The sequence below is a fragment of the Heterocephalus glaber genome, unplaced genomic scaffold (assembly GCF_053883595.1).
Source record: "Heterocephalus glaber isolate CG9 unplaced genomic scaffold, H.glaber_assembly_v1.0 deba00001859, whole genome shotgun sequence".
Taxonomy (NCBI): domain Eukaryota; kingdom Metazoa; phylum Chordata; class Mammalia; order Rodentia; family Bathyergidae; genus Heterocephalus; species Heterocephalus glaber.
The window spans coordinates 822,646-850,200 of NW_028258500.1; the positions used below are offsets into that span (position 1 = coordinate 822,646).

Here is a 27,555-nt window from a genome sequence, read left to right on the forward strand (position 1 = left end):
CCACTTTAACCGTACGAACTGATTTGTACTTATGTAGCCAAATCTAAAACAAAACAAAAATTGGGTACACTAAATATCCCCTCTATATGGCAATTTTATTCTCGGGGAAGAAAATTTTTAAAGGTGTTGGGGAGAAAAAATAGAGAAACAGAGAAGAGAAAGGGATTAGAAGCAAGGCAGAGGACAAAGGAGGATTAAGCAAGCTTTGGGAACTGATGAGTACAGAAGGGAAGGAAAGAACAAAGAAACAGAAACAAGAACAGCAAAACTAGAAAGAGTTTTCTTACTTGTATAGAAAGAACAAACAATCAAGAAAAGAAAAAAATAGAAAATAAAAATAAACTTTAAAAAATTAAAAAGCAAAGAAAGAAGAAAAGTAGGGAAATAAAAGTCCACTTTGGCATGTATCTCTGCTATCCTTGGTGGACAGAGGTGGTGGAGATGTCTGTGTGGATTTTCCCAGCAAACTAGCCTTAGAATTATAGTGGTGGTAGACACTCCTAACAAATCTGGGTCTTTAGTTCCACCAAGTTTCAGGCTGCTTTTGGTTTCTAGCTGTGAGGCTAGGACCCTAGTTTTTAAGCCCACAATACTCTTGAGTGATGCCTGCCAGCTTAAACTTGGCTTCCTACCTGCTTGAACTTGGCTCCCTGCTGGCTTGGACTTCACTTCCTGATCTGCTGACCTGAATTTGGTTGCCCCTTACCCTGACACTTGTACTTGCTAGATGGACCCAAGCATGCAGCTCTTCTGGTTTCTGACTTCCTTTGGCCCCTTTCCAAAATGACTACCAGCCATTCACCCTCTCCTGGGGGGCATCTGAACCTGAATAACTTACCACCCACTGCAGTCTGTAACATCCATTGCTCCATTTCACTGGTGCATTTCTCTGTGGAGGCCTCTGATGTCACAAGTAGTCACTGTGGCTCTGCAGTTTTGAGCTTCCCCTCCCACACCAAATGCCAGGGCTCAGGGAAAAAACACTGCTTCCCACTTTCCTCCTCCATGTTGTGGTCCCTCTCTTTACTTTCCCTGTGGGCTCTAACGCTCAATTCAGATCCTTGCTGGGTCCTGGGCATCAACTTCCTTCCTCCTCCTCTTCCTCACATTGCTATATTTCAACATCTGGATTCTAAATATTGGAGGGCTGTTTCTCTGCTGCTCACCATTCTGCCATCTTCCTGTTTGATAGCCAACCTGACTCCATTTTGTGCCTCATCACTGTCCCTCTCCCTTCTTGGGAGTCCCCTTGGCTGATGGATGACAGACTACATCCATTTAACAAAGCACTCTGCAGATGTATGTTATCTTTATGACTTTGTGAGCAGAAAATTCTGCACTTGTGTGATAATTTTGTTTCAACTAAACTGTGAAACTTCCCCTAACTCCCACTAACTTGGCAAAGTTCTGCTTCTTTAAAATTCTGCTTGTGCTACCCTCCATCCCTTCCCCAACTAGAAGAGCCACTTAAAAGAAACTTGCAAACCGCTTTTAGGGTTGAGAGATTTTGAGTGCAAGGTGCTCTCGACCGTCAACAATAAAGGACTCAGATTTGGCTTAGAGTCTCAGTGATTCTTTGTAATCTCTTGCTATTGGGTATAATGTTTTGGAGGCTCCAGAGAGATCACTACTTTGGGTGGATCCCTCCTGTCTGGTGGATCCCTCACTGTGGTCCCTCCTATCTTCGGGGGCAGATTGTAGGAGAGATGCCCCCTGAGATGTTCCAGGGCCCCATGCTCTCAGCGCTGACACTGAGGGGATCACAGTGGCATTCTGATTGCCTAACAAAGACAGTCGCAAGTTCACCCTGTCTGTTTCTGAGGTAAGGATCCTTTCTGTCTGAGTGGGGAGCATTGGTCCTTGACAAAGTCACTCCTCAGGTCCCCTCTTAAGGTCAGGACACTGACCAGGTCAGTCCTCTGGTCTGGCAAGTTTCACCCTTTTGTTCTGTTATTAAATGTCAGGCAGTCATTCTACCCATGACAACTTGAGCCTTTTTCCTCCAACTTTCCCACTCATATCTGAACACTGAGGGTAGAGGACTCATCTGCCACCTGTCTTATTCTCCCTCTGAGTGTCCATACTGTGCCTTGGAGTTCTGTTCCATGACTGATTCTTCATGGTGCCAACTTGTCCTTCCAGGCCACTGTGGTTGCAACATCCAGCCTGTTAGCCCCTCTAACTGGCATTTCAGGAGTTCTTTTTCCTTCTGGGTCTACCCAGACTTTAGGTCCCAGCTCATTATCCACTTATTCTGTCATCCTTCAACCTTCCCAGGTCCCTACCCCTCAGCCTACCAAGAGATGAGTATGCTTCAGGAGTCCTTAGACACTTCCGATTCTTGTAAAAATAATTTCTCTTAGTGGATGCTTCCAGACTTATGTTTTCCATCTTTTCCCATCTTACTATCTCTCTTCTTTAGATTGATTCCTTGATTCTGTCTGGGGAAGGATGTGGTTCTGCTGTCCTCAGAATCTCTTTCTTCCCCGGTACCAGTCCCTCTCCCTCCTTGACCTTGCCACTGAGGCTCTCCTGGCTCCTCTTAAATACTTGGCCTTCTGGCATTTATATGTCTATCCAGAGTTGCTTTACCAGCACTGGCTCAGACAGCAGCGAGGCTACCAAGACCCTGGACCTCACTGCCTTAACTGGAACTGGCCCCCCAGGTCCCGACAAAGGAGAAACAACCATGGCACCTGCTACTTATTAAGTCCTTTCTCCCTGTTGGCTTTCTTTTTCTTCCAGGCCTTATTGTCTCTGTCTCCCTTCTCCTTCTCATAGTGAGAACTCCAGGGACCATGGAGTCCAGTGCCTCCCACCCTTCCAGTCCCCTCTCTTGCATACTCAAGAATTTCTCCTCAGGATTCCTTGGTGATTTTGGAGTCAAGATGTTGAAGAACAAACTTTGTACCTTTTGTGGGATAGACTGGGTCTCTTTTGGTGTGGGCTGGCCTTCAGGGGGCTCCCTGGGTCCCGTGCTAGTTCAGGCAGTTTGGAAAGTTGTCACAGGACAATCTTGGCACCCTGATTAGTTTCCATACATTGATTCCTGGCTCAGCTTAGTTCTACACCCATCTCCATGGATGAAGGCATGTGCTATGGGAACCTACACCCAGGTGCTCATATCCAAAACCTGCTGCCCCCCTTGTGCATGGGCCCCAGAGAAACAAGGTCCCCCACTGGTCTTGCTGCCATCAGATGCTGAGGAAGTCCTCCTTCCTCTACCCTAACATAACCCTAATCCATCTTCTCCTCCTGTTGATCCTGATCCACCTGCTTCCAGCCCTCCCATCTCTTCCTCTACCTCTCCCACTGCCTCTCCTTCAGTGTAGGGATGACTTCAGTCTCACAGGAAGTCTCTGCCTTGGGGAGATGCAGTCCAGAGGCTCTCCTGCCCCTAGGGAGGATCCCCCTCCCCATGAGGGAGGACTGGGGACCTGCTCATTCTTGGTGTATGTCTCTTTCTCCACCTCTGACCTCTACAACTGTAAAACTCAGAATCCAACATTTTCAGAGTAGCCCCAGGTTCTGATATCTTTGATAGAATCTACATCAGCCAACCGGATTGCCAGCAACTGCAGCTCACCCTCTTTACTGCGAAGGAGAGGGACCGAATAGCCAAAGCTAAAAAGGCCCTATTGGGAAGGTGATCTGAGGAGGAGTCACAGGAAGTGTTGAAATAGGGCTTCCCTTTTGAGCATCTGAAATGGGATATAAATACCTTGGGTGGGTACCAGTCATTGACCACCTTTCACCAGAATCTCTTAAATGGTATCTAGGCTGCTGCCCAGAAACCCATTAATTTGTCTAAAACTACAGAGGTGATTCAAGAACCAGACGAATCTCCTGTAGCCTTCTTAGAGTGACTTCAGGAGGTCTTTTGGGTTTACACCCCATTTGAACCCTCTGTGCCTGAGACTGCTCAAACTATTAATTTGGCTTTTGTGGCCCAGTCTGCTCCTGACATTAGAAAGAAGCTACAAAAATTAGAAGTGTTCCCATGGATGAATATGTCACAGCTGTCAGTGTGGCCCAAAAAGTCTTTGACAGCCGAGACTCAGAAAAACAGAATTAGTGATGGCTATCGCAGAGAGATCAGCCAAGAAACAGCCAGGGATCTTGGCAGAAGCCATTAGAGGGGACACCACAGGACCCAATTCTGGGAAGCCCAAAGGGCATGTACTTAGTAAACTAAGAGGATGCCTCCCATTGGGCGAGAAGCAATGTGCCTACTGCAAGGAGGAAGGGCACTGGAAAACTGAATGCCCCCACAGACCCTCTGCCAAGGTACTGCTCCTCCCCACATCCAGGAGACGAGAAGATTCAGACTGAGGGGTCTGGGGTTCCTCCTCTCTTAGCCCTCGGGAGCCCATAGTGAATGCTGAAACAGGGGGCCAACTGGTGCTGAGAAGTCAGTGTTAAAACCTCCCCTGGAGAGCTTTCATCACAAACTGTTCCCATCCAGGGGACCATGGGGGCAGTCCAGCCTACCCGCTCACAAGTGAGTGAATGGTAAGCCTGGAAGCAAAACAAGATACCCACTCTTTCATGGTGATACCTGACTGCCCATTCTCTTTGTTAGAACAGGGCCTCCTTCATAAGCTAGGGGCCACGATCTCTTTCACCCCGACCAAGGCTCAGATGTCACTCCCTTCATATCAACTGTTCGTGACCACTGCCCTATCTGAGGAGTAGCTCCCCTCAGGGGAAGAGAACCCAGAGGGAACAACCCCCAAGGGCCTATTGGACAGACTTCAGGGGGAGTTCCCTGAGGTTCAGGCTGAAACTAACCCACTGGGTTTGGCCGCTTATCACTCTTCAGTGATAGTGGAGCTCTTGTCCACTGCTATGTCTGTGTGGGTTAGACCACACCCCATCTCTCAGAAGTCCAGTCAGGGCATAGCCCCTCACATCAAGAGGTTGTTCAACTTTAGGAACACCCTGTTCTTGTCAGTACAGAAACTGGGGATGTCCTATTACAGACCAGTCTAGGACTTAAGAGAAGTTAACCCATGAATCGTATCTCTGCACTCTACCATTCTCAACCCATATACCCTCCTGAGTTTGCTGTCTCCTGAGCACCAAGTGTATACTGTGCTAGATTTAAAAGATATCTTTTCAGTCTGCCTCTTTCCTCAGCTAGCCAGCCTATATTTGCCTTCTAATGGACTGACCCAGCTTCCAATGATTCTTGGCAACTCACTTGGACCCGGCTGCCTCAAGGATTCAAGAACGCAACCACTCTGTTCTGTGAGGCCTTCCAGAAGGACTTACTTGGTGAGTTTTCGATCCCATGACCCTAACCTCATCTTGCTTCAATATGTGGAAGATCTGTTGTTAGCTGCTGCCAGTTGTTCAGAATGCCTTCAGGAAACAAGAGCTCCTACGATTGCTAGAGGAGTTGGGCTAATGTGTCTTGGTTAAAAAGGCACAACTCTGTGCTTCCCAAGCATCGTACCTGTGGTATGAGACCTCAAAAGGAAGAAAAACTTTGCCTCAGGCAAGGAAATGGGCCATTCTGCAGATACCCATGCCAACTACCAAGAAATAGTTACAAGAATTCCTAGATGCAGCTGGATACTGTGGCCTCTGGATACCTGGGTTTGCCAAGATAGCACAGCCCTGAAATCAAGCCCTAGAGTGGAGAACAAAAGAAGAAAAGGTGTTCCAGGATTTAAAACAAGCTCTGGTGTCAGCCCTGACTCTGGTGTTGCCTGGCATCAATCACCAAACCGTTCCAACTGTTCACTCATGAGGTAAGAGGGATCGCCAAAGGGGTCCTAACATAGTCCTTGGGTCCCTGGAGACACCCTGTGGCCATCCTCTCCAAAAGGCTAGATCCTGTAGCCTCAGGATGGCATTTATGTCTTCGGGCAGTAGCTACCACAGCCATATTGGTCAAGGAGGCTGATAAGCTGACCCTAGGGCAAGACTTGGTCCTTACTGCTCCCCATTCAATAGAGACTCTGCTCAGGGGGACTACTAACAAATAGATGTCCATTGCTTGCCTAACTTAGTATCAAAGCCTCTTGCTCAACCAGCCTTACATTGCCTTCTCTGCCAATCAGGTTCTCAGTCTGGTAACACTGATGCCACATGATGACCCCAATACCCCAATGCATGACTGAGGAGGTGTTGGACCACACCTAGGGAGGCTGCTCAGACCTAATGGACATCCCCCAGCTGAGGCTGACACCACTCTCTTCACGGATGGAAGTAGCATGGTGGTAAGTGGGGTGCGGAAGGTGGGAACTGTGGTGACTATGCTTGACCAAATTATCTGGGCCCAGCCACTGCCCAAAGTGACTTTGGCACAAAGGCAGAACTGATTGCTCTAGCCCAAGCCTTAAGGTGGGGAAAAGATAAAAGGATACAGTAGATATGCCTTTGCTATGCATATATACATAAAAGATAAAAGGATACAGTAGGTATGCCTTTGCTATGCATATATACATAAAGAATGAAAGGATACAGTGGGTATGCCTTTGCTATGCATATGTACACCAGTATATATAAAGAAAGTGGGCTCTTAATGGCTTGAGGGAAGACCATCAAAAACAAAGAGGAGATATTGTCTCCTGGAGATGGTATGGTTTTCCCAGGAGGTGGCTGTCATATCTATCCAGGGACACCAAAGACACAATGCTCCAGAAGCAAAAAGGAACCAGATCGCAGACCGAGCCACCAGGGAGGCAGCCCTAAGACTAAGTCCTTAGTCATCCTTCCTGCTGTAGGCCCACATCCCCCTCTGCTCCTGGCTAGCCCCATTTATAATAGAGAGAAAGACAAAGAAGTGAGTCAACTGAAAAAAGGACCCCCAAGGCTGGTTGAAATGTCCAATGGCTGCATCTGCCTCCCCCAGGCACTAGGGTAACAACTCATTCAGCAGCTGCATTCAGTCACACATCTAGGGGGCTCCAAAATGGCCAAGCTTTTAGCTCTGAGATACTGTTTTCTAAAATTACAAGAGCTAGCTTGGGCCAGGGATTTAGCTCAGTTGTTCCAGAGCCTGCCTTGTAAGCACAAGGTCCCAAGTTTGATCCCTGGTACCAAAAAAGAGCTAGCTGGCCAGGCCTCTCTTAAGTGCCCAGCCTGTGTGCAAGTAAAGCCTCACCAGGACCCATCTGCACCCCTCAGAATTAGATTCAGAGGAATGAGCCCTGGGGAACACTAGGAAGTGGACTTCACAGAGATTAAGCCTCCAGGGGGCAGCTATTAATACCTTCTAGTTTTCATAGATACCGTCTCAGGCTGGGCAGAAACTGCCACCATGGTGGCAAAGAAGGTGCTTCAGGAATTGATCCCCATGTTTGGGCTCCCAGTGTCCATCAGATCTGGCAATGGCTCCACCTTTATAGCCTCAGTCAGTAAGGCACTGGGTATAAATTGGAAACTCTACTGTGCCTACCGACCTCAAAGCTTGGGGCAAATGGAACAGATGAATCAAACCCTAAAATATGCCTTGATTAAATTGACCTTGGAAACTGGTGAAAGATGGGTCAACCTGTTGCCTCTGGCCATCCTTTGATTGAGATGCACCCCTTAAAAGCAGGTTTAATCCTTATGAGATTATGTTTGGAAGGCCCCCTCCCCTGCTCCCCAAAATCAAAAGTGAGATGGTAGAGGAATTTCCTAACCAGTCTGTTAAAATACCTTCAGTCTCTTCAACAGGTATGGGCTTCTGTCCATGCCAGAGTACGAGCTACCTTACCCCAACCCAGCTCTGCACCTTGCCACCCATTCCAGCCAGGGGACACTTCCTCAAGGCCTTCCAGAAAGGGGCTCATCCTGCTGTGGAATGGAGCATACACTGTCATCTTCAGCACTCCCTTCACTCTCAAGGTCAGCAGAATCTCAGCATGGATTCATCATTCTCGTGTCAAACAGGGGAAATAATGGACAGCCAAACCAGGGCCAGACTCTTGAAGACTAGTCCAATAATGATCATGATCCTTGCCCTTATAATCATTGAAATGACAGGACTGGGCTCTGAAGGAGGAATATCCTGAGGGGAGAAGTACTCCTTTCTCCTTACCTCCTTTTCTATTGGAAGGGTAATCCTTAATGAAACTTGGAATTTCCATGCAGGGTCAGACACGATCCTCTTCAAGTTAGATCTTTGCCAACTGTTTCATGTGTTCCCACATTCGCAGACAGGGTTATGTGATAGGTTTGGTACTTGTGGGAAATCAGATCAGATGGGTTGTGGAGATTCCTCAAGGGAAAAAGGACTGCAGGGCTTGGCTTTCTGTATGTGTCCAGGCCAGGACCCTTTCATATCCTCCTGCCTCCAGTCATCAGTACTAGTGTCCCTACTGGCTCTGTATAACTGTGGCCTCCTATTCCGGGGGACCCAACCGCACTTCTGACTTAATTGCCTGGAGAGGTCAAAACCCTCATGTGGGTGCCACTGGGGGATGGAATCCTTTCTTCTTAAAGGTAATAAACCCAAGATCCTATATTTGGTCAGTGGGTTGTACCTGGGGCCTTCGATTCTAAATGACTGCCCCAGACAGACCAGGAGACCATCTTCACCATCCAGCGCTGACCACTGACCTGGCCAGTGCAATAGCCTTAGGTCTCCTGATGGCTGTAAAGGACCCCATGTTTGAATCCCACCTCTCTGTCTCACCTTTCTTTCCCAGTAAGGCAGAATATACTCACCCACTGCCTCCTCTGCTTTCCATTCTGGGATCTATCCACACCTTGTTAAACTTGACCCAGCCTGCTCTTGGCCAGGACTGTTGATTATGCTTAAAGGCTAAGCCCCCTTATTACATGGGAATGGGGGCCCTAGAACAGATCCAGGCCACAAATAATGCATCAACATGTATCTCAACTCCTCCCCCTCTGACAGTAGGTGAAGTTTATAGAAATGCTACCTGGCAACCCCTTATGACATGAGTAAGTCCCCTTTTCTTGCTGTATGCAACCAGACTTTGACCCCGGAGGCCACAAAGGCTTATTTTGCTCCTAATGGCACCTGGCTGGCTTGCACTCTTGGGCTTACCAGATGTGTCAGTGCTTCTAAACTAACTGCAGGACTTAAAGCTTTATGCATCCTGGTTCAAGTTTTTCCTCAAGTATATGTGTACGGAAGACCACAGGGATGGGACCTTATAGGACCTCCAGGGTTGCAGTACAGGCAAAATTGACCAGCCCCCCTAGTGGTTCCAGTTCTGATGGGGCTGGGAGTAGCCGGCTTGACAGCACTTGGGACTGTTGCTTTGGCTAGGGGAGAACTCAGACTCTAGGCCCTATCAGAACAAATAGATTCTGACTTAGGGAGCCTACAGTATGCTGTTGACACTCACCACTCAGGTAGGATTGCTGGCTGAAGTGGTCCTCCAGAATCGTTGAGGACTTGATCTTGTGCTCCTGTCACAAGGGGGACTATGTGCTGCCTTGGGAGAAGCCTGCAGTTTCTATGCTAATAAGGCTGCTGCGATCCAAAATACTCTTCAGAAAGTCAAAGAAAATCTAGATAGATGTCAGAGACAAAGAGAAACCCAGAATTCTTGGTACTCCAACATGTTTAACTGGAGGCCCTCAGTGACCAGTCTCATCACTGGACTGGCCAGTCCCCTCATCCTGCTTTTCCTCAAGCTCCTGATTGGGCCCTGTTTTCTTGATTGGATAATTAACTTTGTAAAACAGCATATAGCTCCTGTTAAACTGCTGTACGTGAGAACCACTCAGGAGGCTTGGGATGAGTCAGTGCTTTGACATCACGCTGAGAGGAGTTGGAAATGTGATAGCCAACCTGACTCTATTTTGTGCCTCATCACTGTCCCTCTCCCTTCTTGGAAGTCCCCTTGGCTGATGGATGACAGACTGCATCCTGTTTAGCAGAGCACTCAGCAGCTGTATGTTATCTTTATGACCTTGTGAGCAGAAAATTCCATACTCTAGTGTGGTATTTTTGTTTCAACTAAACTGTGAAACTTCCCCTAACCCCCACTAACTTAGCAAAGTTCTGCTTCTGTAAAATTCTGCTTGCTCCCCACCCCATCCCTTCCCCAACTATAAGGGCCACTTAAAAGAAACTCCCAAGCTGCTTTTAGGGTCCAGAGATTTCGAGCGAAAGCCACTTTTGACCACCGGCAATAAAGGACTCTGATTTGGCTCAGAGTGTTGGTGATTCTCTACAATCTCACAGCTGGAAATCCAGTAATTATTTAATTTCTGTATGCATTGGTATCCAACAGCTGTACTCTTACGGTATTGTAGAGACTAATAGAATAAATACATATTAATAAATTGGGTTTTTGACTTTTAAATATTTGTACTGAGAGAGATGGGTCTATCAAATATCTCAGAGAAATTACTTCCAAAAACCAAGGTGTGGGAAGCAAGGTAGAAGAACCAGTCCCCAAAATGGCAGTTAAAGAAGAAAAGGTTATGCAAGACTATCTCAGGGAAAATTAATTTCAGAACATGAGAAAAAAGTTGAAATGAAGTTGCTCTGAGCCCTTGGCTGTCCAGGAAGGACAAATCCTGTGTCTGTGAAGAAGTGGGGCTGTGCATGTCACTTGTGCCTTCTGAACAAGCCTTGCTGGTGACTCTGCTGGTGCCAGGGTGTCACAGGCCTTCCCCAGAAGAGAAGGATAGGCAGCTTGGGTCTGCGAGTTCCTGCAGAAGCCTTGGAGAAAAGTGCTGCAGGGAATTTGCCAGCCCTAGCCTTGATCCCAGCAGCACTCAACCTACTGCAGAAGTATTCAAAAGGTACCTAGGCAGTAATGAGCAGAGGGATAGAGTCAGGGGCTTTCTTAGCCTCCTCCTGCTGTAGCCACTGCTGATGAAGGCTCTAGATGAGATGCATGAAGCTGCTGTGGGCTCCTGCAGGTATACAGCACATGCAGAGAATATAGTCTCTGCTTGCTGTAAGATGTACAACCCAAGGGCACATCTATGACCAGTGAGGAGACCATTAGGTACCATTTCACTGCTTGTCAGAGAAGTAGCACATTTCTTCAATTTTTCCCCTAGAACCATGGCTGATAAAACCCAAGAAGTCTGTGGTATCCATTTCCCTTTTCCTTTCCCACTCTTCTCCATCCAGAACAAAATTCATGGCACAGCTGTACCAGGTATTGGAGGCTGGCAAGATCAGGATATTCGAGAGTTCCATTGGCATGGTGAATCTGCTTGACATGGGGCAGTGTCTGAAAACTTGAAGGCAGTCTTGCTGGCTTCCACTCCTCACCTCCACAGGCATTCATGGCTGAAAGTTGGGCAGCACAGTCCCTCAGTTTACCTTTCTGAGCTCTCTTGACTGAGCTCCCACAGCAAATCATTCTCAATAAGAATTTCATGACATCCCTCTGCTTGTAGTGCCAGCCACAGCCCTGCCTGGTTTGGACCCTCCAGAACCTCACTTGGAGACCTCTGAGGCCCTTGGGCTTTGGGATCCTTACTCTGCTAACCTAGGTCCAATTCTCTGTCTCTCTGCTTCTTCTTGAGCTTGTTATTTTCCCTCCTGCTTTTTATGTTTTTGTGAGTGTGAATGTCTTGATTTGATCCTGTTTTAGTGGGTTATGCCAGAGAATGTGGCAGAGCAGTGTTGATCCTGCCTTCTTTACCCTGTAGACCCTTCTCCCTCTCTGCATTTCCATCCCTGTCATCTGCTCCCTACACATGTGCCCTCCCTCTACCCAGCCCTTATATGTTGACCCCTTGGTTTCATGGCCTCATTGTGTGTGTTCCTTCCTGTGGAAACCTGCCCCTGTGACTTGGTTCCCCTTTGTGTTCTGGGTCTTTTAAGACATACCAAGGAGGTTCCATGCCATTTTACATTCTTGAGTGACATTTATTAATCTGCCTGCTTCAGATGCACCCCCCCGCCCCACAGCTGCCTGAGATGCCTGTTTAACCTATGAGCCACTTGCTAAAGCCTTCCATGGTCGCAGCAGCCAGAGTTGGCATCTTGGTGCCTGCAGTGCCCTGTATGGTGCTGCAGTGCTGGGAGTGTCACAACCTGGACTTTACCAAAGCATGTGCTGTTCTTCCAAGTGTATGTTACACTCTTTCCTCTGGGTACTTTCCAAGTTTTCCTGCACCTGAACATGCCTAGCCCCAAGCCCAATTTCTCCACACCCAGGAGGTGTTGGGAAAATGAATGAATTTCCTTGTCTGGGCTGAGATTTATAGCCTGGTGTCTGGGGTGCTGCATGAGATGCCACTGACTACAAGTGTGGGAAAGAAAGGTATGCTTTCAAGACATCAAACAGCACAATGTGAAGCATCTGGAAACATCTGGCTGGAAGCATCTGGCAATGGGTGATATGCAACCAGTAATATCTGATATGCAGGCAGGGATACCTATATGCAAACAAGGATGTGAAGGGGGAAAGCACTGCTTGTCTTGCTGGGAGAGATCAAAGGGTGCTAAGACTGGGTTGCAATTAACCAGAGTCTGCTAATACTGGGCAGAGATGTCTGTTACAATTCAGTGTCTCTCAGAAGCTGAGGGAAATGGTGGATATGAGGCTTTTCTGAGGCTGTGTAATCTGACCACTCAGCAGCAGTGTATTCTGGTACAGGGCCTTTCATGGTCTGATGGAAGCTGATAGCTTCCACTTATCCGGATGATAATTTTATTCCATGATATGTATATATATATATACCTCCAGCTCCAGTTGCTTACTTATTATGGACTGGGTATTCTTTGTATCCCACAGCAGGCATTCACCTTGATGCCTTAACTAATTTAATGCTTGCACCGCTGTGTGAGGAAGGCAGACTCCTTCACCCCCTTTATGAATACATCTGTGGCAGCAAGCATTAAGAAGTCATCTGAGAGTCCCAGAGCTGGCAAGCAGAGGAGCCAGAATGTAGCCCAGGCAGCACAGCCGTGGCATCCAAAGGCTTAGCCTCTGCTCTGCACCACTTCCTCTGAGCTCCACACAGGGCACCTTCTCCCCACACTGCATTGAGCTTGGAGGAGGCTCGGAACCTTCTTTGGATGCTCTGAGATGTCAGTGTCTCTGGGAGCTGGTTCCCTGGACAGAAAGGGTGGGGGCCTGAGCTGACCAGGAGGGACAGGAGCAGCAGCCTGTGGGACTCAGTCCATGCCAACACCCTCGGGTTCCATTACACAGCCCACACTTGAGGCACCTACATAGCAGAAAGCTGTTGTCACAAACTTCTGGAGGTTACAGCAAGATGGCAGCAGGGCTGGACCTTCTGAGAGCCATGAGGGAAGGGTCTGCCCATGTCCTCCCTGTCTCCCAGTGGGGGAGGGTGTCTTTGCCCTCTATGTCATCATCGCACCTTGCTCCTGTACTCACCTGCATCTTGACTCCCCCCTTTCATGAGGACTCCTGTCCTTGGGAAGGAGTAGGGCCCCCCAGTCTCATGTACACTAATTACATCTACAGTGATCCTGTCTCCAAATAAGGTCACATTCTGAGCCACAGAGCAAGGACTTCCACATGGCAACTTTGAGGGGATTCATTTCAGCATGTAGCAAGGGCCACAAAGGAAATTCTGATATTTAAATCACATTTCCAAAGCAGTTGGCTGGCTTTGGGGGAAAAAATGAACAAAATCTGAAACACTAGGACCGATTATGTTGTGTCTGCACATCAGTTGCTTTAAAGCTTAGAGTCAGCTGTGGCTGGCCCTTGGTAACTCTGTGAACTTGTGCATTTTCTGGCCTGAATTCTTTGTTGTCCAATTTTGTTTTTATTAGTCCACGTTTGCCATACATACTGATTCCCTTCCCCTTGGGGAGTTGGTGCATTGACATAACACATCGTAATTCTTTTTCCATCCCCTTCCCCTCCCCATCCCCACTGTTTCTCCTCCCTCCATCTCCTGGTCCTCTTCCCATTGGCAAAAGATGTGTCTCACTATTTCCTATTTTCTGCCTTTTAACTTTCTCTTTATATGCTGGGTTTCTCATGAGAAACCATGTGATATTTAAGCGTGTGTGTCTGATTTATTTCACTTAACATTATGATCTCAAAGTGCATCCATTTTCCTAGAAATGACTTGTTTATCCTTCATGGCAGAGTAGTACTCCATTGTGTGTAAAGACTGCATTTTCTTTATCCATTCATCTGTTGATGGACATATAGGCCACTTCCAAGATTTAGCTATTATGAACTGTGCTGCTATAAAGTAGGCATATATAACTGAAACAAATAGATACTTCTCAAAAGAAGAAGTAAAAGTGGCCAATAAATACATGAAAATCGTTCTATATCACTGACTGTTAGAGAAATGCCAAATAGAGCAATACAGAGTTCCATCTTTCTCCAGAAAGGTTGACCATCAAGAAATCAAACAACAAATCCTAGTGAGTCTATGGGCCAAAAGGAACCCTTCTCCACTGTTGGTGGGAATGTAAACAAGTACAACCACAGCAGAAATTAGTGTAGAGACTCCTCAGAAAACTGAAACTGGAAATTCCATTTGACTCAGCTAGTCCCCTTCTAGGTATCTTCCCAAAAGAGTTAAAGACCTCATATTACAAGGATATGTGTCTTAATTCTTCTGGTGGGGCTGTTAATCTAATTCCTTGTCACTAATTGTTGCCATGCAGTATTTGTATATAACCCATCAAACAACTTTAAATTCTTGGAAGGGTGAGCTGCATAATTGAAACAGAGCTGTTTCCTGCTGCTTGGCCCCAGTATTTGTTTCTTTCCTTTTCCTGTTTGCCCTGGCTATCATATGTCCACTCCTTTCCTAGACAGTCTTACAGCATCCTCTAGTTAAAGCCAGAGCTTACTGAAGTGGGGAAAGTCCTGTAATTTCAGCTACTTGCAAGGCTGAGGCAGGTGTGACAAAGGGGCGAGTCCAGCCTGGTAAATTATCAAGACCCTGTTTCAGAATTAAAAATAGAAAAATAAAAAGGTTTGAGGATACAGCTCAGTGGTAGAGCACTTGCCTGGAATGAACAAGGCCATGGGCAGTACCACAAGTGAAAGAGGTGAGACATTTGGCATGGTTAGTTCAGTGCCCTCTGTTTCTGAAGGCCATTTTTCTCCCCACAGGGAAAGTCCTTAAGTCACATCTGCAGGGCCCTGTCCTGGCTCCATGACTTTGAGCAGAAGAAACAGCAAGAAGAGGCCCACTGTCTCCTTGAACCTGAAGCCAGCCCCTCGCCTGAGGGGCAGACTTGTCTTCCTGCCAAGCATCCTCCACCACCCTGAGACCTACACAAGAGCCAGACTGGGTCACCCAGTTTGTGCAGAGGAAGGAAGGAAGGGACCTGGCAGAGCGAGTGAAGGTGAGGGCTGGGTAGCATCCTCGAGTCAGTGGATTCAGAGTCATCTCTGCATCCTTCTGAGCCGTGGTCACCTGTCCTTCTCTGGGCACCACTCCCCATGCACTGTGTACCCATGGTTGGCCTTGGTGATGGGTCCGGGCCCTGGATGCAATGGAGGGAGGAGTCTGACCAGGCTGTGGCCCAGGAAGGGATGCAGACTTCCTGCCCCAGGCAGCAAGGCTGACTTGCCAGCTTGAGGTTCAGAGGGACTCCTGCAACCCTCATTGCTCTAGAGGATGGCAGGGTCCCTGCAGGAGTCTCCTCACTGCTGTGTTCCCCCCCAGGAGAAAGAAGTGAGAAGAGTAGCTGCAGCAGGCCCTCAGGGTGGATGAGGATGAGGAAGACCTGGAAGAGGAACACGTCACAAAGGTAAGATGCTAAGGCCTAGATCCTTCTGTGTGGGGCTGCTCTCCACACGCACGCACACACAGTCATGCAACATTTTTCTCTTTTCCTGTCCTTGCTCTGAAATCCCTGAGGAGAGGGAGTGTCCAGCTCACACTTCGTTTCTTGCTGTGGGAGATGCATGGGAGATGCATGCCTCCATGCTGCTCCCCGACAGTGAGGGCCTGCCACATGAAGACACAGCAGCAGGGACACTGCCTTCCCAAGATCCTAAACCCTGGCTGAAGGCACAGTTGCATGGGTGGCTTCCTTTGGTGCCATCTGATACAAGGCAATGGCATGTCACTAGGGATCTGCATTTGCAGCCACCTTCCTTGTTCCCTCAGGCCCTTGATACTTGATGTACAGAGAGCATTTGGGGCTGTTAGCATCCCCTCTTTGACTTCCCCTTCATCTGCTCTGAGAAGATTGACTACTGAAGCCAGATGCATTCCCAGATGACCCAGTTTGTGCAGGAAATGTGGAAGAGCCCTTTTGGCAAGGAAACCTGGCTGGTCTCTTGGCTCCTAGCAGGTGAGGAGCAGTCAGGTGTCCCAGCCTGGGTGCCCTCTTGTCCCCTCCCCTGCACCTGTGTCTTCTGGTCCAGGTGTGGAAAGACAGTGGGGCTGAGGTGGCTGAGCTGTGGGAGCACAGCCCATCCCTGGCCTGCTGCTCCTTGGAAGGAGGAGGAGAGGTGGGCTGGGTGGGTCTGGATGGCTTGCGTGTCATTTAGCCCACACCATTTCTTTATCTCTTCCTCTTGGCTTATAGAACTTCTGTGTGAACAAAGATATGAGAAGCCTGGGTTCTTTGCAGCTCATCACCGGCCACTGTGTGGAGATACAGAGAAGCTAAGACGGTAGGCATCAGGACTGGGTGTGGCTGTGGGAGTGCTGGAGCAGGGGACAGAGGGAAGTCTCAGAAGGGCTGCAGTGGGCTTAGATCAGGATGTGGGAGATTGAGACCATAGGGTCTTAATACAAATAATGACAAAGCAGGTCTTGTCTTCTCCCGAGAAAGGAAGACATCTCTGAATGTCTGGGCCATTTTAGAGCCCAGTCCCTGGCTTGGAGATGGATTTACAGGTGGTTTATGGAGAACATGAAGTAACATCCCAGAGTGACCTGATGACACTGCTTCAGCGCAACTTGGAGGGTCCTTAAGACTGACCCTGTGGGAAAGGGTCTCCATGTCACCAAGCCCTCCCTTGGTTCCTGGGACACTCGAGGTTCTTTCTGCCTTTGCTCATGGCCCTGTACCACCTGCAGAAAGGAAGAGCAGAGCTGAAGAAGACAAGCCGAAGAGACAGCCACAGGAGGGCTACAGCAGGGCCGCCTCTCCCTTCTACAACCACAAGCAAGTACAGCTGCTTCCAGACGAGATCCTGGTGGAAGCAAAGAACGTGGAGCAGCTGGTGTCCCTTTGGAAGGAGGCCCAGGCCTGCTTCTATTACAGGAGCTGGCTCACCATCCCTGAGGCCCAGGTGAGTACTGGGGGTTGAGGTGGGGGTGGGGAGGAGCTCTTGTTCATGAAAGGGTCCTGTTACTCTTTAATCTGTGAAGACCCCCCCCCACCATGTAGACAACTGATGGCCACACTGCGTACTGATGGTGGCCCATGGCATTCTCTCCTGGAAGATGGGGTTGGAGGAGGCTGTAGTTCCTTGGAGGCTCTGGGCTGCAAGGCCAACTGGCATTATTGGGGGACAGCAGATAGGAGCTAGGAAAAGATGCATTCTAGGAAAGCACAGTGGGAAGTCACTGGTGCAGGAGCTGAGCTCTGCACACAGAACACTGTGGGTGGCTTTTCAGGATGACTGTCCCGACTTATACACCTGCTGCCCCACGTGACAGTGTCATAGACCTGCTGTGCATTTAACAGGAAGAGGTGCTAGTTTGACAGCTTAAAAATGGTAGCTTAGGAGCTAGGGCTGCAGCTTAAGGAAGTGTGTTTGCCTGGCATATGCAAGGTTCTGGGTTCCCCCAACACCACAAAACGTACAAAAGGTTCAAAAGCTACATTAGTATTGGGTAGGCATGATTTAAATATTTTCTTGCTACTTCCTTAGCATGAGTCATTTTTCACTTATGGAGAACCAAGTGTAAATCAGGAAAACATGTAGTGGGTTTTTTTTGGTACAGGGGATCAAACTTGGGACCTTGTGCTTTCGAGGCAGGTGGCAGAACCACTGAGCTAAATCCCCGGTCCTGTAGTGGGTTTTAAAAGACACAGAGCAGTGTGAGCCCTAAACTGCAGGAAAACTGGAGCTCTCCGACTCTGAAGGGCTGGAGGGCGACTCATCAGTGTGTGACCCTAAACTGGGTGGGTGCTCCCAGAGAAACAAAGGAGCACTTCCCCTCCTCACAGCCATCTCGTGTCTGTCCCCTGCCCTGTGTGCCATGAGGTGAGGCTAATGCTGCATCCATTTGTGTACAAATAGGAAGAGCCCTGGGTGATTAGGATCTTGAAGTTTTCAGTCAGCTTTGACCTGCCTTTGCCTTTGTGGTATCCCACCGAGCTAGAGCTAGCCACGTTCTGAAGGTGACACTCAAGCCAGGGAGGTGAAGTAATTGACCTGTTTTGTCACTTTAAGTGAGCTATGGTGCCCAGGTTTCTCAGTATTTCTCACCATTTATCAGGATTTTAACTGGAGAATCTTCTCCTTTTGCAGTCCCAGGGAGTGAGCCCGTGGCCTTTGCACTAAGCTGCATTCCAACCCCATCCGCTTTTGTAAATTATTTTTTATTTTGAGACAGGATCTCACTGAGTTGCTAAGTGGCCCTGGCTGGGCTGGAACTTGCCATCCTCCTGTCTCAATCTCCTGGAGTACTGGGATGACAGGTGTGCACCACTGTACGTGCCTTGGAAAATCTTTAGAATGACATGTACCTAAAAATAGAAAAAAATGTTTTTGTTTTTGTTACCTCTCTCCACTCCTCAACCTTCAGTTGAGACAGACTTTACCCAGCCACGTGGCAGATGAGGAGACCCAGGCTCAGAGGTTATACAGCTGTTCCAGAGTCACACAGCTGGGAAGCAGCTGCTCCAGGACTAGAGGTTGACAGTGGTTCCCAGGGCCTCAGGGGCCCCTGAGGGGTTAGGTGAGGTGCAGCAACAGGGCTTCCCAGTTCCTTCTCATGCTCGGACCTCTACCCAATCAGTCAGCTCCAGGTCTGCCGCTCCTGTATTCTGAGACTGGCTGTTGCTCAGGCACAGGTCTATGCGGTAGCTTTCTCTCCTGCATCTCCCTATATATGGTCCAGGTAGAAAACAGCACAGCTCACATCAGGACTGGGACAGATGGGCAGGTTCCCTGCCAGCCGACCCTGACCACCACCCCAGTGGCCACCTCTCCCCTCCAGCTGGTGGTGCTGTCCTACCTGATGCTGCTGCACACAGCCACATGGCAGATCTTGGGCATCCAGCTGCAGGTCATCATCATCCTGATCAACACCAACACTGGCGTCCATGGCATGGAGGTCAGCGAGTCCCAGGTGCCTTGGCCTGCGTGGTCCCATGGGGTATGTATCCTTCTATGAGGACTGGACCTGGATTCCTCTGGGGACAGCACTCTGCAGAGCTACATGGAGGCCAACTGGTCAGCTGAGATGGTGGCCAGAGAGAAGCAAGATTATTGGGTTGGTGGCTCTTGTTACTGTTGACGTTGCTTTGAGAGCATTTAATTGAAGAAGGCTCAAGGGTTCTGGGAGTTTCTCTATAATCTGTTCCATTCTGTGTGCTGCACCAGATGCCTCTGCTCTTCACGCTGACCCTCCAGGAGCCAGGAGTCCTAGTTGAGTTTGAGAGCTTGGAGATTCAGAGGGTGAGGCTGTGACTGAGGTCATGCAGCACAGGAATGGGAAGCTGGGAGGTGACCACTGGTTATGTACCTGCTGACCAGGGCCTGGGTGACCTTAGGCCATGACTTTAGGTTTCCATGAATATTACGCATGGGAAACCCCAGATCTTTCCCCATCCAGTAAAAACCAACAAGGAGATTCCTTACCTAAGAGTTTCAGCCTCTTTCTTTGCCCGGGCCAGAAGGGGCTGTACCCTGAACAGAACTTCCTGTCCCCTCAGCTCCATCATTTTGAGGGCTGCAAACCTATGCTTTGTGGGTTCCCACTTCCCACTCCGCATGGCCAAGATGGCTCCTGTGAGTCCTGAGCTGGCATTTCCGGGCACAGTGTCAGGTCTCTCTGGCATAGCCCTCAGCTGCTTGTCTAGAGCCTGGTCTGACATCATGTCTGTGCTGTGTCCCCTCCTCTGCCAGGCCCATTCCCAGTTGCAGCAGTACACAGAAATGTACAGGTGAGCCATGGACCCTGTGGTGGAAGGGAACCCCCATCAGCCTCCAGAGGATGCACTTGGGTCACCATCCCTGGCCAGGTCATGCAGGATCACCTTGCTGTCCAGGTCCTGGATCCATCCTGGGTGTCCCCACTGGGCCTAGGGTGCTTGGGACAGGACTGTTGGCCCTTCGGGGCTGGCCGGCCTTTTTTCTTGGCATAGTTATAGTTTGACCCAGTCTGAGGGTCAGCAAACAGAAAGGCCTCAGCTGGGCCAAGTGGAGGGAGCTCTGGGGGAGCCCCCACCCCAGTATCTGAGGGTTTCTCCTTAGGAAGCGCCTGAAGGCCAAGAATGTTGATGTACATCAAGCAGACCCTGTGTTTGCTGGAGAAGTCTGTGTCTGGTCTGGGAGGTAGGCAAGCACCTCCTCAGTCCTCCACATTTCCTTGTACGCCACTAGGGACCCCGAGATCATCTGTGGGCTCCAGCTGTCTCCGTCATTGACCTGTGAAATTCTCATTCTTTCTAGCTAGGTCGAGCTGTCCAACTTACATCCTAGTTCATTAGCCTGCGCTCTCTGCCGTTTATTCCACCACACTCTTCTCTGTGGCTGTAACAGTGGCACAGCATTTGAAGTGCATGATGTTTTATGACCGAGTTACAGTCTCTCAGCATCTTCAGAGCCCTTGCACAGCTGCAGTTTGATTTCTCCATGAGGGGGTCAGCCTGTGTGTTTGAACCCTGGTCCATAGATGAGTCACTGAGCTGAGCACCTGTGCATGCAGTGGCACCTTCGAAGGCAGGGAGCTGGTGGGGTCTGTGGGGGTCTCGCCCCATGCCGGGCACCTGGCTTCTTCTGCCTTGGTCCCTGCACCTCGTGGCCCAGGCAGCCCCTGTCTGCTCCCTGTGGAGGAGGTATGGAAGGAAGGAAATGGCAAGGCTCTGGGTTCCATGTGTGTCGGGCCTGTGAGGCCACCTGGAACCTCCTGCCCACTCTGTCTGTTCTTTGCCTCCTGCAAATGAGCAAAAGCAAACCAGCCACCAGGGCCTGCTGAGACAGGAATGCTGTAGTCCCATGAGTGCCCTGGAGATGATGAGAAGGCAGTGAAGTGGGGCCCAGGTGACTTCCACCCTGACCTGTTCACTTCTCTCTTTTAGGAGACATCAGGCAGAACCCCAACACATGGAGCCTCTCACAGACAGGTGAGGGCATGACCTGAGCTGCTCTGTCCCTGTGCCTCTGTGCTCCAGGGAAGGCTCCCAAGATCCTTCTCTTGACTGCTCTCAGGGACAGAGCTGGAGACCATCAGTGACTTCCTCTTTCAGAGCTGGGTAGACAACATCAAGCCGTTCAAGGTAGGGTGCCACCTTGTGATCCTGGCACATCATGTTTCCTTCTTAGTGCCAGCTGTGGGCAGCTGCTGCTTTAAGATTACAGAAGAAATGAAAAGCAAAGTCCCCTGTCATGAAGCCATCTGAGGTCTGAGGACCCAGAACACAGATGAAATTACCCGACCCTTAAAGCAGTGTTCTTGCAAGAACAAAGTGATCTTCAGTCTGGGGTCGAGAGTCAGATGGTTTGGTGGGAAGAGGAACCTTTCTTGGACCTTGTAGGCATAAAGGAGACCTTAGATCCTCCCCACCCCTCTTCCATCTCAATTGCAACCTCAGACCTTTGTTTGCTCTCATCCTGTACATCCATCTCTCCCCCGCGGTGTGCAGCCACTGTCACTTGAATCACAGCCCAGTGGCTACAGCGTTAGCTGCCTCTGTGGACAGAGTACTCCCTGTGTGCTGAGTGGCATCAGGGTCTGTGACTCCCACACAGGACCTCCAGTTATCCTCTGAGAGCAAAGGAAACCAAGGCTCAGGAGAGGCCTTGGGAGGGTGACAGGTGGGGGCCACACAGAAGTGCCCTCGAGAGCTGAGGTATGGAACAGCACCTGTGCCAGAACCCTTCCTCCTTCCTGCTGCCTTTTTCCTGCAGACGGCTTTCCCTGACTTACCCTTTTAGGTCACTGTTGGAAATCGAGTCACTGGTGGCTCCTTTCTCCCTTTGAATTCCACATGCACACGGTCCCCAGCCCCCATGGCCTACACCAGACCTCAAATTATCCCAGCTCATCCCTCCCTCAGCTGTGACTTGACTTCTGAGCAGGCTCTTCTTCCTCCTGCCTTTGCCTTGGTCACCTGTTTCTATTCTGTCCTTCTTCTTTTAATTGACTTAACACAGTACAGTCAAGTGGATCTTTGCTGAGCAGCTTCGCTCTGTAGAACCTGAACCTTCACCTCAGTGCACAGAGCTGAGATCACTCCGGGCTGCACTCAGAGTCTACGCCAAATAAACTGCTCTGCCTCCTGGAATGAAGGCTTTTTTCTTTTTTAATCTGAGTGAGTTCCTCAAGGTCCAGCTCAGTTGCTGTCACTGGGAAGGAAAGCAGGGGAACAGAGCATCTGATCAGACCCTCAGAGAGATCAGAGCCATCTGGACAGTTTGTGACGAGCCCACTGGCCATGGGGCTGTGCTGAGCCCTTGGGGGTGGCACCGTGCTGCGGGCAGTAGCAGAGGAGGAAAGAGGGGCAGGATGGGTGGGGATCCAGGCCCTGGGGTGTGCAGGGTGCTGTCTTTCTGAATTGCAGGTCCCGGCCACCTCCTCATGGCTGGGTGCCTTTCACAGGTGCAGCGGTAGTGCGAGAAGAGTAAGGCCAGCAGGAAGGTAGAGCCCCTTCCCAGCCCCCTCTGCCCTAACTCCTACCTCAGAGACCCTGGCTCCTCTCTGTCTGTGCTCCCCTGGTTGGGGAGGGTGTGAGGCACAGTCATCTGGAGTCCCTGCATCATGTTGTCACCCTCTCTCCTCTTGACCAGCTCTGTCGCTTCATGGAATACTGTGCCACTGTCCTGCCACCCCAGGAGCAGTCCCCACTGGCAGGGCTCCGGCACTTCCTGCAGAGCCTCCAGCCCAAGTTGACCAAGGGTGAGTCAGAAGAGCAGGAGGACTAGAGGGTCTGCAGGCCTGGGCGGTGCTGGACCCAACCTCAGAGAGGCCCAGTCCACTGTCCTCCTCCTGCTCTGCACAGCTCCTGCTGCCCCCTGGAGGAGGTGAGGCCAGGCCACTTGGGTCACGTCCCAGCTGATGCACATTAAAAGCTTCCTCACAGCCCTCACCACTGCCGGCCAGGACAGCAGGGTCATCCTGAGCCACCAAGGTACCAAGCCTCTGGCCTCCGCAGGCTGCTTCCCAAGGAAGGACCAGGCTGCAGCAGGGAGCCACACCAGTGACTCTGAGCACATCCCATCCAAGCTTAGCAAGAGAAAATGTGGCAGTGGGGCTATGGCTGTCCTAATGGCCAGGGCCAGCAGTGGCCCTAAGGTTTGGGAGTCACCTGCCAGCCATGTGATCTGCACCTGTTTCTCTTTGCACATGGCTCTCTCTGCTCACATGGAAGGGAGACCACAGCACTATCTACCTTGGTGCTCATCCTGGAGGGGTTGTGGAGCCTGACTCACCACATCAGTCTGTGTGTGTCCTGCGGGCACCTGAAGCCATCTGAGGTCTGAGGGGAGGCTGGCCCCTCCCCTGTTTCTGTTCCCCTTTCAGGCAGCCTCAATCAGAACAGCCTCAAATTCTTGCTCCTGATCCAGCACTTTGGCCAGTGAAGGAATGCCAGGCAGTGGTCATTGTGGGTGGCACCATGCAGCCGGTAAAAACCCTAGCCCCTGCCTCTTGTGCTCTGGGTGCTGGGCTGGCTCCAGGAAGGATGCAGCATCAACCAGTTGTCCTCCCTGTGTGTCCCTGGTCCCCAGCCAGAAAAGTGGCACATGTAGGCCCAGCATTGTCCACTAGGTGTCACTGCTGTGGCTTCCCACAGCCAGTGTCCACTAGGCTGATGGGGCCAGGATGCCCTTGCTGAGCTGGGCTTCCTGTGTCCTGGGGCCCTGCTACTCCCTAGAAAGTCATTCTGAAGTGGCACTCAGAGGGCAGGCAGACCAAGGAAGAGAGCGACACTCAGAGAATTGAAGGGAAAGGCAGGTTTATTCACTAGCCTGCGGGCCCAGCAGAAGTCACCCTCCAGAGTCTGAACCCGGTTTCTAAATTTGGTCTCACATTTATCTGTTCTTTAGCCAGGGCAGAGGAGCAAGCAGAATTTTACAGAAGCAGAACTTAGCAAAGGGTAGGAGGTGGAGGTAATGTTTTTACAGTTTATCTTAAGACAGAGGAAGGTAGGGAGCTGTTTCAGCAGTTCATCTTCCAGGCACAGTGACCTTCATGGGTTTAGCAGGAGGGGCAAACCTTAGACTCAACATTGAGACTGTCAGTCTCTGCTCTGTCTTTTGTCGTTTTGATTTCTGTTCTGTGTTCCAGACACTTAGTGCCTCCCTGCATGTTGTAATGTGGATTTTTTAGGTTTCATTGTAGAAAGCAGGGAGAAGGAAAGTGAGGGGAAATAGGTCATAATTTCATCCAGAGAGATGAAACGATGGTGGACATCATTCCAGTGGGCTTTCTATGGTTAAGTCCTACAGGTGTGTATGTATTTTGAAAACAAAAATGAAATTGTCCATACATATACATCCTGTTACTGTTCACTTTTTCATTCAGAAACAAAACACTGCGACCATCCGTTCCCCTCAGCAGGGATAAATTTACTCCTGCATGCTCTCCTCTGGCTTTTTCCATTCCATGAACATGGTACATTTCCTAGACCCTCTCCTGTGTGTGAGCTGTCAGGCTGCTCCGGTTTTCTCTGTTCTGAACAGTGCCATGGTAAACACAGCCAAATCTCTGCCCAGGAGCCCTGTCCCTGACAGACATGCACTCTGACAGGCTGTGTGGTCCTGAATGCCGTCCTCAGCCTCTGCTGCCTGCTGCAGTCACCACTGTCACTTTCTTGTTTTGTTCTTGTTATTATCCAGATTTATTATCCAGATTTATTCATCCTGTGTTTCAAAGCTGTCTACAGTCATTGCTTTTGACAATCAAATCTTTCAAGGTCGGCATTGAGAGCCCTGCCTGACCCCTCTGGTCCTGCACGGGACCCAGGCCTGGAGCCTTCTCCCTTTTACACACAACAGGACATTTCAGTGGTGGTCAGCAGGCAACCCACTTACTCCTTATTGTCACTGTGCATAGGCCACTTCATAGGGACACCTAGGAGATGCATTTTCAAAAGTGTGAGTCTCTCTTGATATTTCTGATTCAGAAATAAAGAATGCACTTATTTGACCTTATATTTATGTCTCAGTGCAGGCAGAGCATGGTAGCATAAATTAATGTGTGTTCAGTGACAGCAAAAAAAGGTTTGTAATATTTTGCTGAGTGAGCATTTGGTTTCTTATTAGATAACATAACTCTTTGTTCAATCCCTCAATATACTTAAAATAGCTTCAGAATTATACGATTACTTCTAACAGTAAATCTTCTGGCTGAAGGTTCATTTCTTTGCCTTCATGTTCTGCCCTCACAGGGTACAAAGTCACCTAAAGTCATGCTTTTCTCTGTGTGCTTCCGGTATTAGTCTAACAGGTCAATGGGAACTTTTGGTTTCAGTTTGGAGTTTGGTTAGAGTTTACTTTTTTTTATTCCTTTTGACTTAATTACATCTTTAAAACATGTAATCATTCATGCAGATCAAAAATTTAAAAGTCTGTAAAAAATACAGTCAGGGAATCTCACTCCTGTCCCTCATCAACTTGTTCCCTGCCCCATAAGGAATTATTTTCATCAGCTGCTGCTTTAGCTTTCTGGTGTTTTTGCTGGGTGGCAGGGTGTTTGGTCTGAGAGATTTTTTATGCTTTTTGCTAAAATCAACAAATATGTGCATAGTCTTTCCCTTTCCTATTTCTATGAAAGGTACTGGGATCCCTCGTTGCTTCCCTAGGCGCTGATGATCACTGTCCAGTAGCACGGAGAGATCCAAAGGCTCAGCTGCTGCTGGTTCTGTGTGGGCCACGTACGCACTGCTCAGGCCGCCAGCTCCACCCTCCTGTGAGCAGTCTTGCTATGAGACAGCGTCCCAGGAAACGTCCTGTGCATAGTGAAGTGCTGCCTCTGAGCTGTGTTTTCAGGGTAGATACCTAGATATGGGATTTCTGGGTTGGAAAAAAGTGAAACAACATCTGACTTGCTGAGTCTGGAACAAAGCCCTCCCTAGGGGCTGTGACTGTTGTGCAGCCCCCCAGTATTGTCTGAGCAGGTCTGTTTCTCCACAGACTGGTGAAGCCTTTGGGCCTTTGCCTGTTGGAAAGGTGATTCTTCTTCGGTAGTTGGGGCTGGGCTTTGTAGAGTTAAAAACTTTCCCTGTAGTGATTTGGATCCAAAGCCAGGGTTGAGATCCCTGTGCTGAATCAGCCGAGGGTCTTCTGTGTTCACACAGCCATCCAAGGATGCTGCCAGCACTGGGTGTCACTAACAGTTGTTTTCTTTCTGGTAATTCATCATCAGCCTTTCCTGGCAATTTCTGTCCAATGTCCTGGCTGCCACTCGACCCAGACATCCCACTCTGCTCCCTGCTGAGCCCCCATGCCCTCCATGCCAAGGCCAGAGGTCCCTTTCCCTAGTCCTCTGGATGTCACACACCTCAGAACTGTGGCCTGCAAATGTCTGACTTCCGGGAGCAGCTGCTGGCCTGCGCTGGGATGGAAGCGGAGTATGTGGTGGAGTTTTCCTGTGGTGAGCAGCCCTGCTCAGGGGTGGGGTGGACCAGACCCTGCACTGTAACCTCTGCTCACTGGGTTTGTTTTTTTTTGTACCAGGGATCAAACTCAGGTCCTTGCACTTGCGAGGCAGGCGGTGGAACCACTGAGCTAAATCCCTGGCCCTGCTCACTGGGCTTTGCCACTTGTTAGGCCCAGGGTGCAGACACCACAGGGTGGCTTGTCACCAGGTCTCTTCCCACCCTCACACTCTGTGACCCGCTATCTGCAGCATTCACCTTTATTGTGGCCGAGGAACCCAAGTGCATGTTATAAACCCAGAAAGCTGGCACCTCTGTCTTCTGATTCCATTCTGGGCCAGGTAGCCACTGCCCTCCAAGGCCCGCACATGCCCTGGGTAGAGCTCTGCCCTCGGCTTGGAGCCCGGGCCATGTGGTGTCCCAAGGGCCTACTCTATGGGGCTCCTGTCTGCCTCTTAGATGGACAAGGTGGGGCATATTCTCTGTAACCCATGCATTGTGGTCCCTGGAGGTCTGGTCTGCTTCTTCCCTTCCTAAGAGTTCCAGCACCAGGTCCTTGTCCACTGGGACAAGTGTGGCTGCTGGCCCGCCTGGCTGTCAGGAAGAAGGTGAGGGGCCCTTCTCCTGGAGCCCCCTCCCAGGGTGGCAGTGCCCCCAGAGCTCCTGCTGGGATCCTCATGGTTTTGCTATTCCTGGGCCTTCTCTGCACCATTTCCATCCGTTTTCTGGGTCCTTGCCAGAGGGATCCCCAAAGCCTGATGCTGTGAGGATGCCCAGGGTGCAGACCATACCCTTGAGCAGATGTGAGACCCCTTGTTCCTCAGCCCTTTCCTGGGAGACTGTCTTCTCCTTCCAGATCTTCCAAGAGCCCAAGTGAGCCAGCCAGATGGAGCAGGTCCTGGCGGCATATGCCCAGTGAGTTAAGGTGA

The 27,555-nt window shown here is 49.8% G+C and overlaps 1 protein-coding gene across 3 annotated transcripts in view; it reads left to right on the forward strand.

Moving 5' to 3' along the window:
• The window catches only part of LOC101701163 (uncharacterized), a 44,998-nt gene that overhangs the window by 7,813 nt on the left and 9,630 nt on the right, over positions 1-27,555 (forward strand). Inside the window, exons 2-12 of one of the 3 annotated variants that reach the window (XM_087204046.1) lie at positions 5,140-5,756; positions 6,069-6,227; positions 11,063-11,214; positions 15,003-15,238; positions 15,562-15,646; positions 16,433-16,520; positions 16,930-17,144; positions 19,024-19,182; positions 21,110-21,154; positions 21,240-26,622; positions 27,483-27,541. In XM_087204046.1, the coding sequence (XP_087060172.1) occupies positions 26,550-26,622; positions 27,483-27,541 (132 nt within the window). In that variant the 5' untranslated portion in view covers positions 5,140-5,756; positions 6,069-6,227; positions 11,063-11,214; ... (5 more) ...; positions 21,110-21,154; positions 21,240-26,549. Of the gene's footprint in view, positions 1-5,139; positions 5,757-6,068; positions 6,228-11,062; positions 11,215-15,002; positions 15,239-15,561; positions 15,647-16,432; positions 16,521-16,929; positions 17,145-19,023; positions 19,183-21,109; positions 27,552-27,555 lie in introns of all 3 variants that reach the window. The other 2 variants (XR_015448401.1, XR_015448400.1) reach the window with 2 other exon arrangements.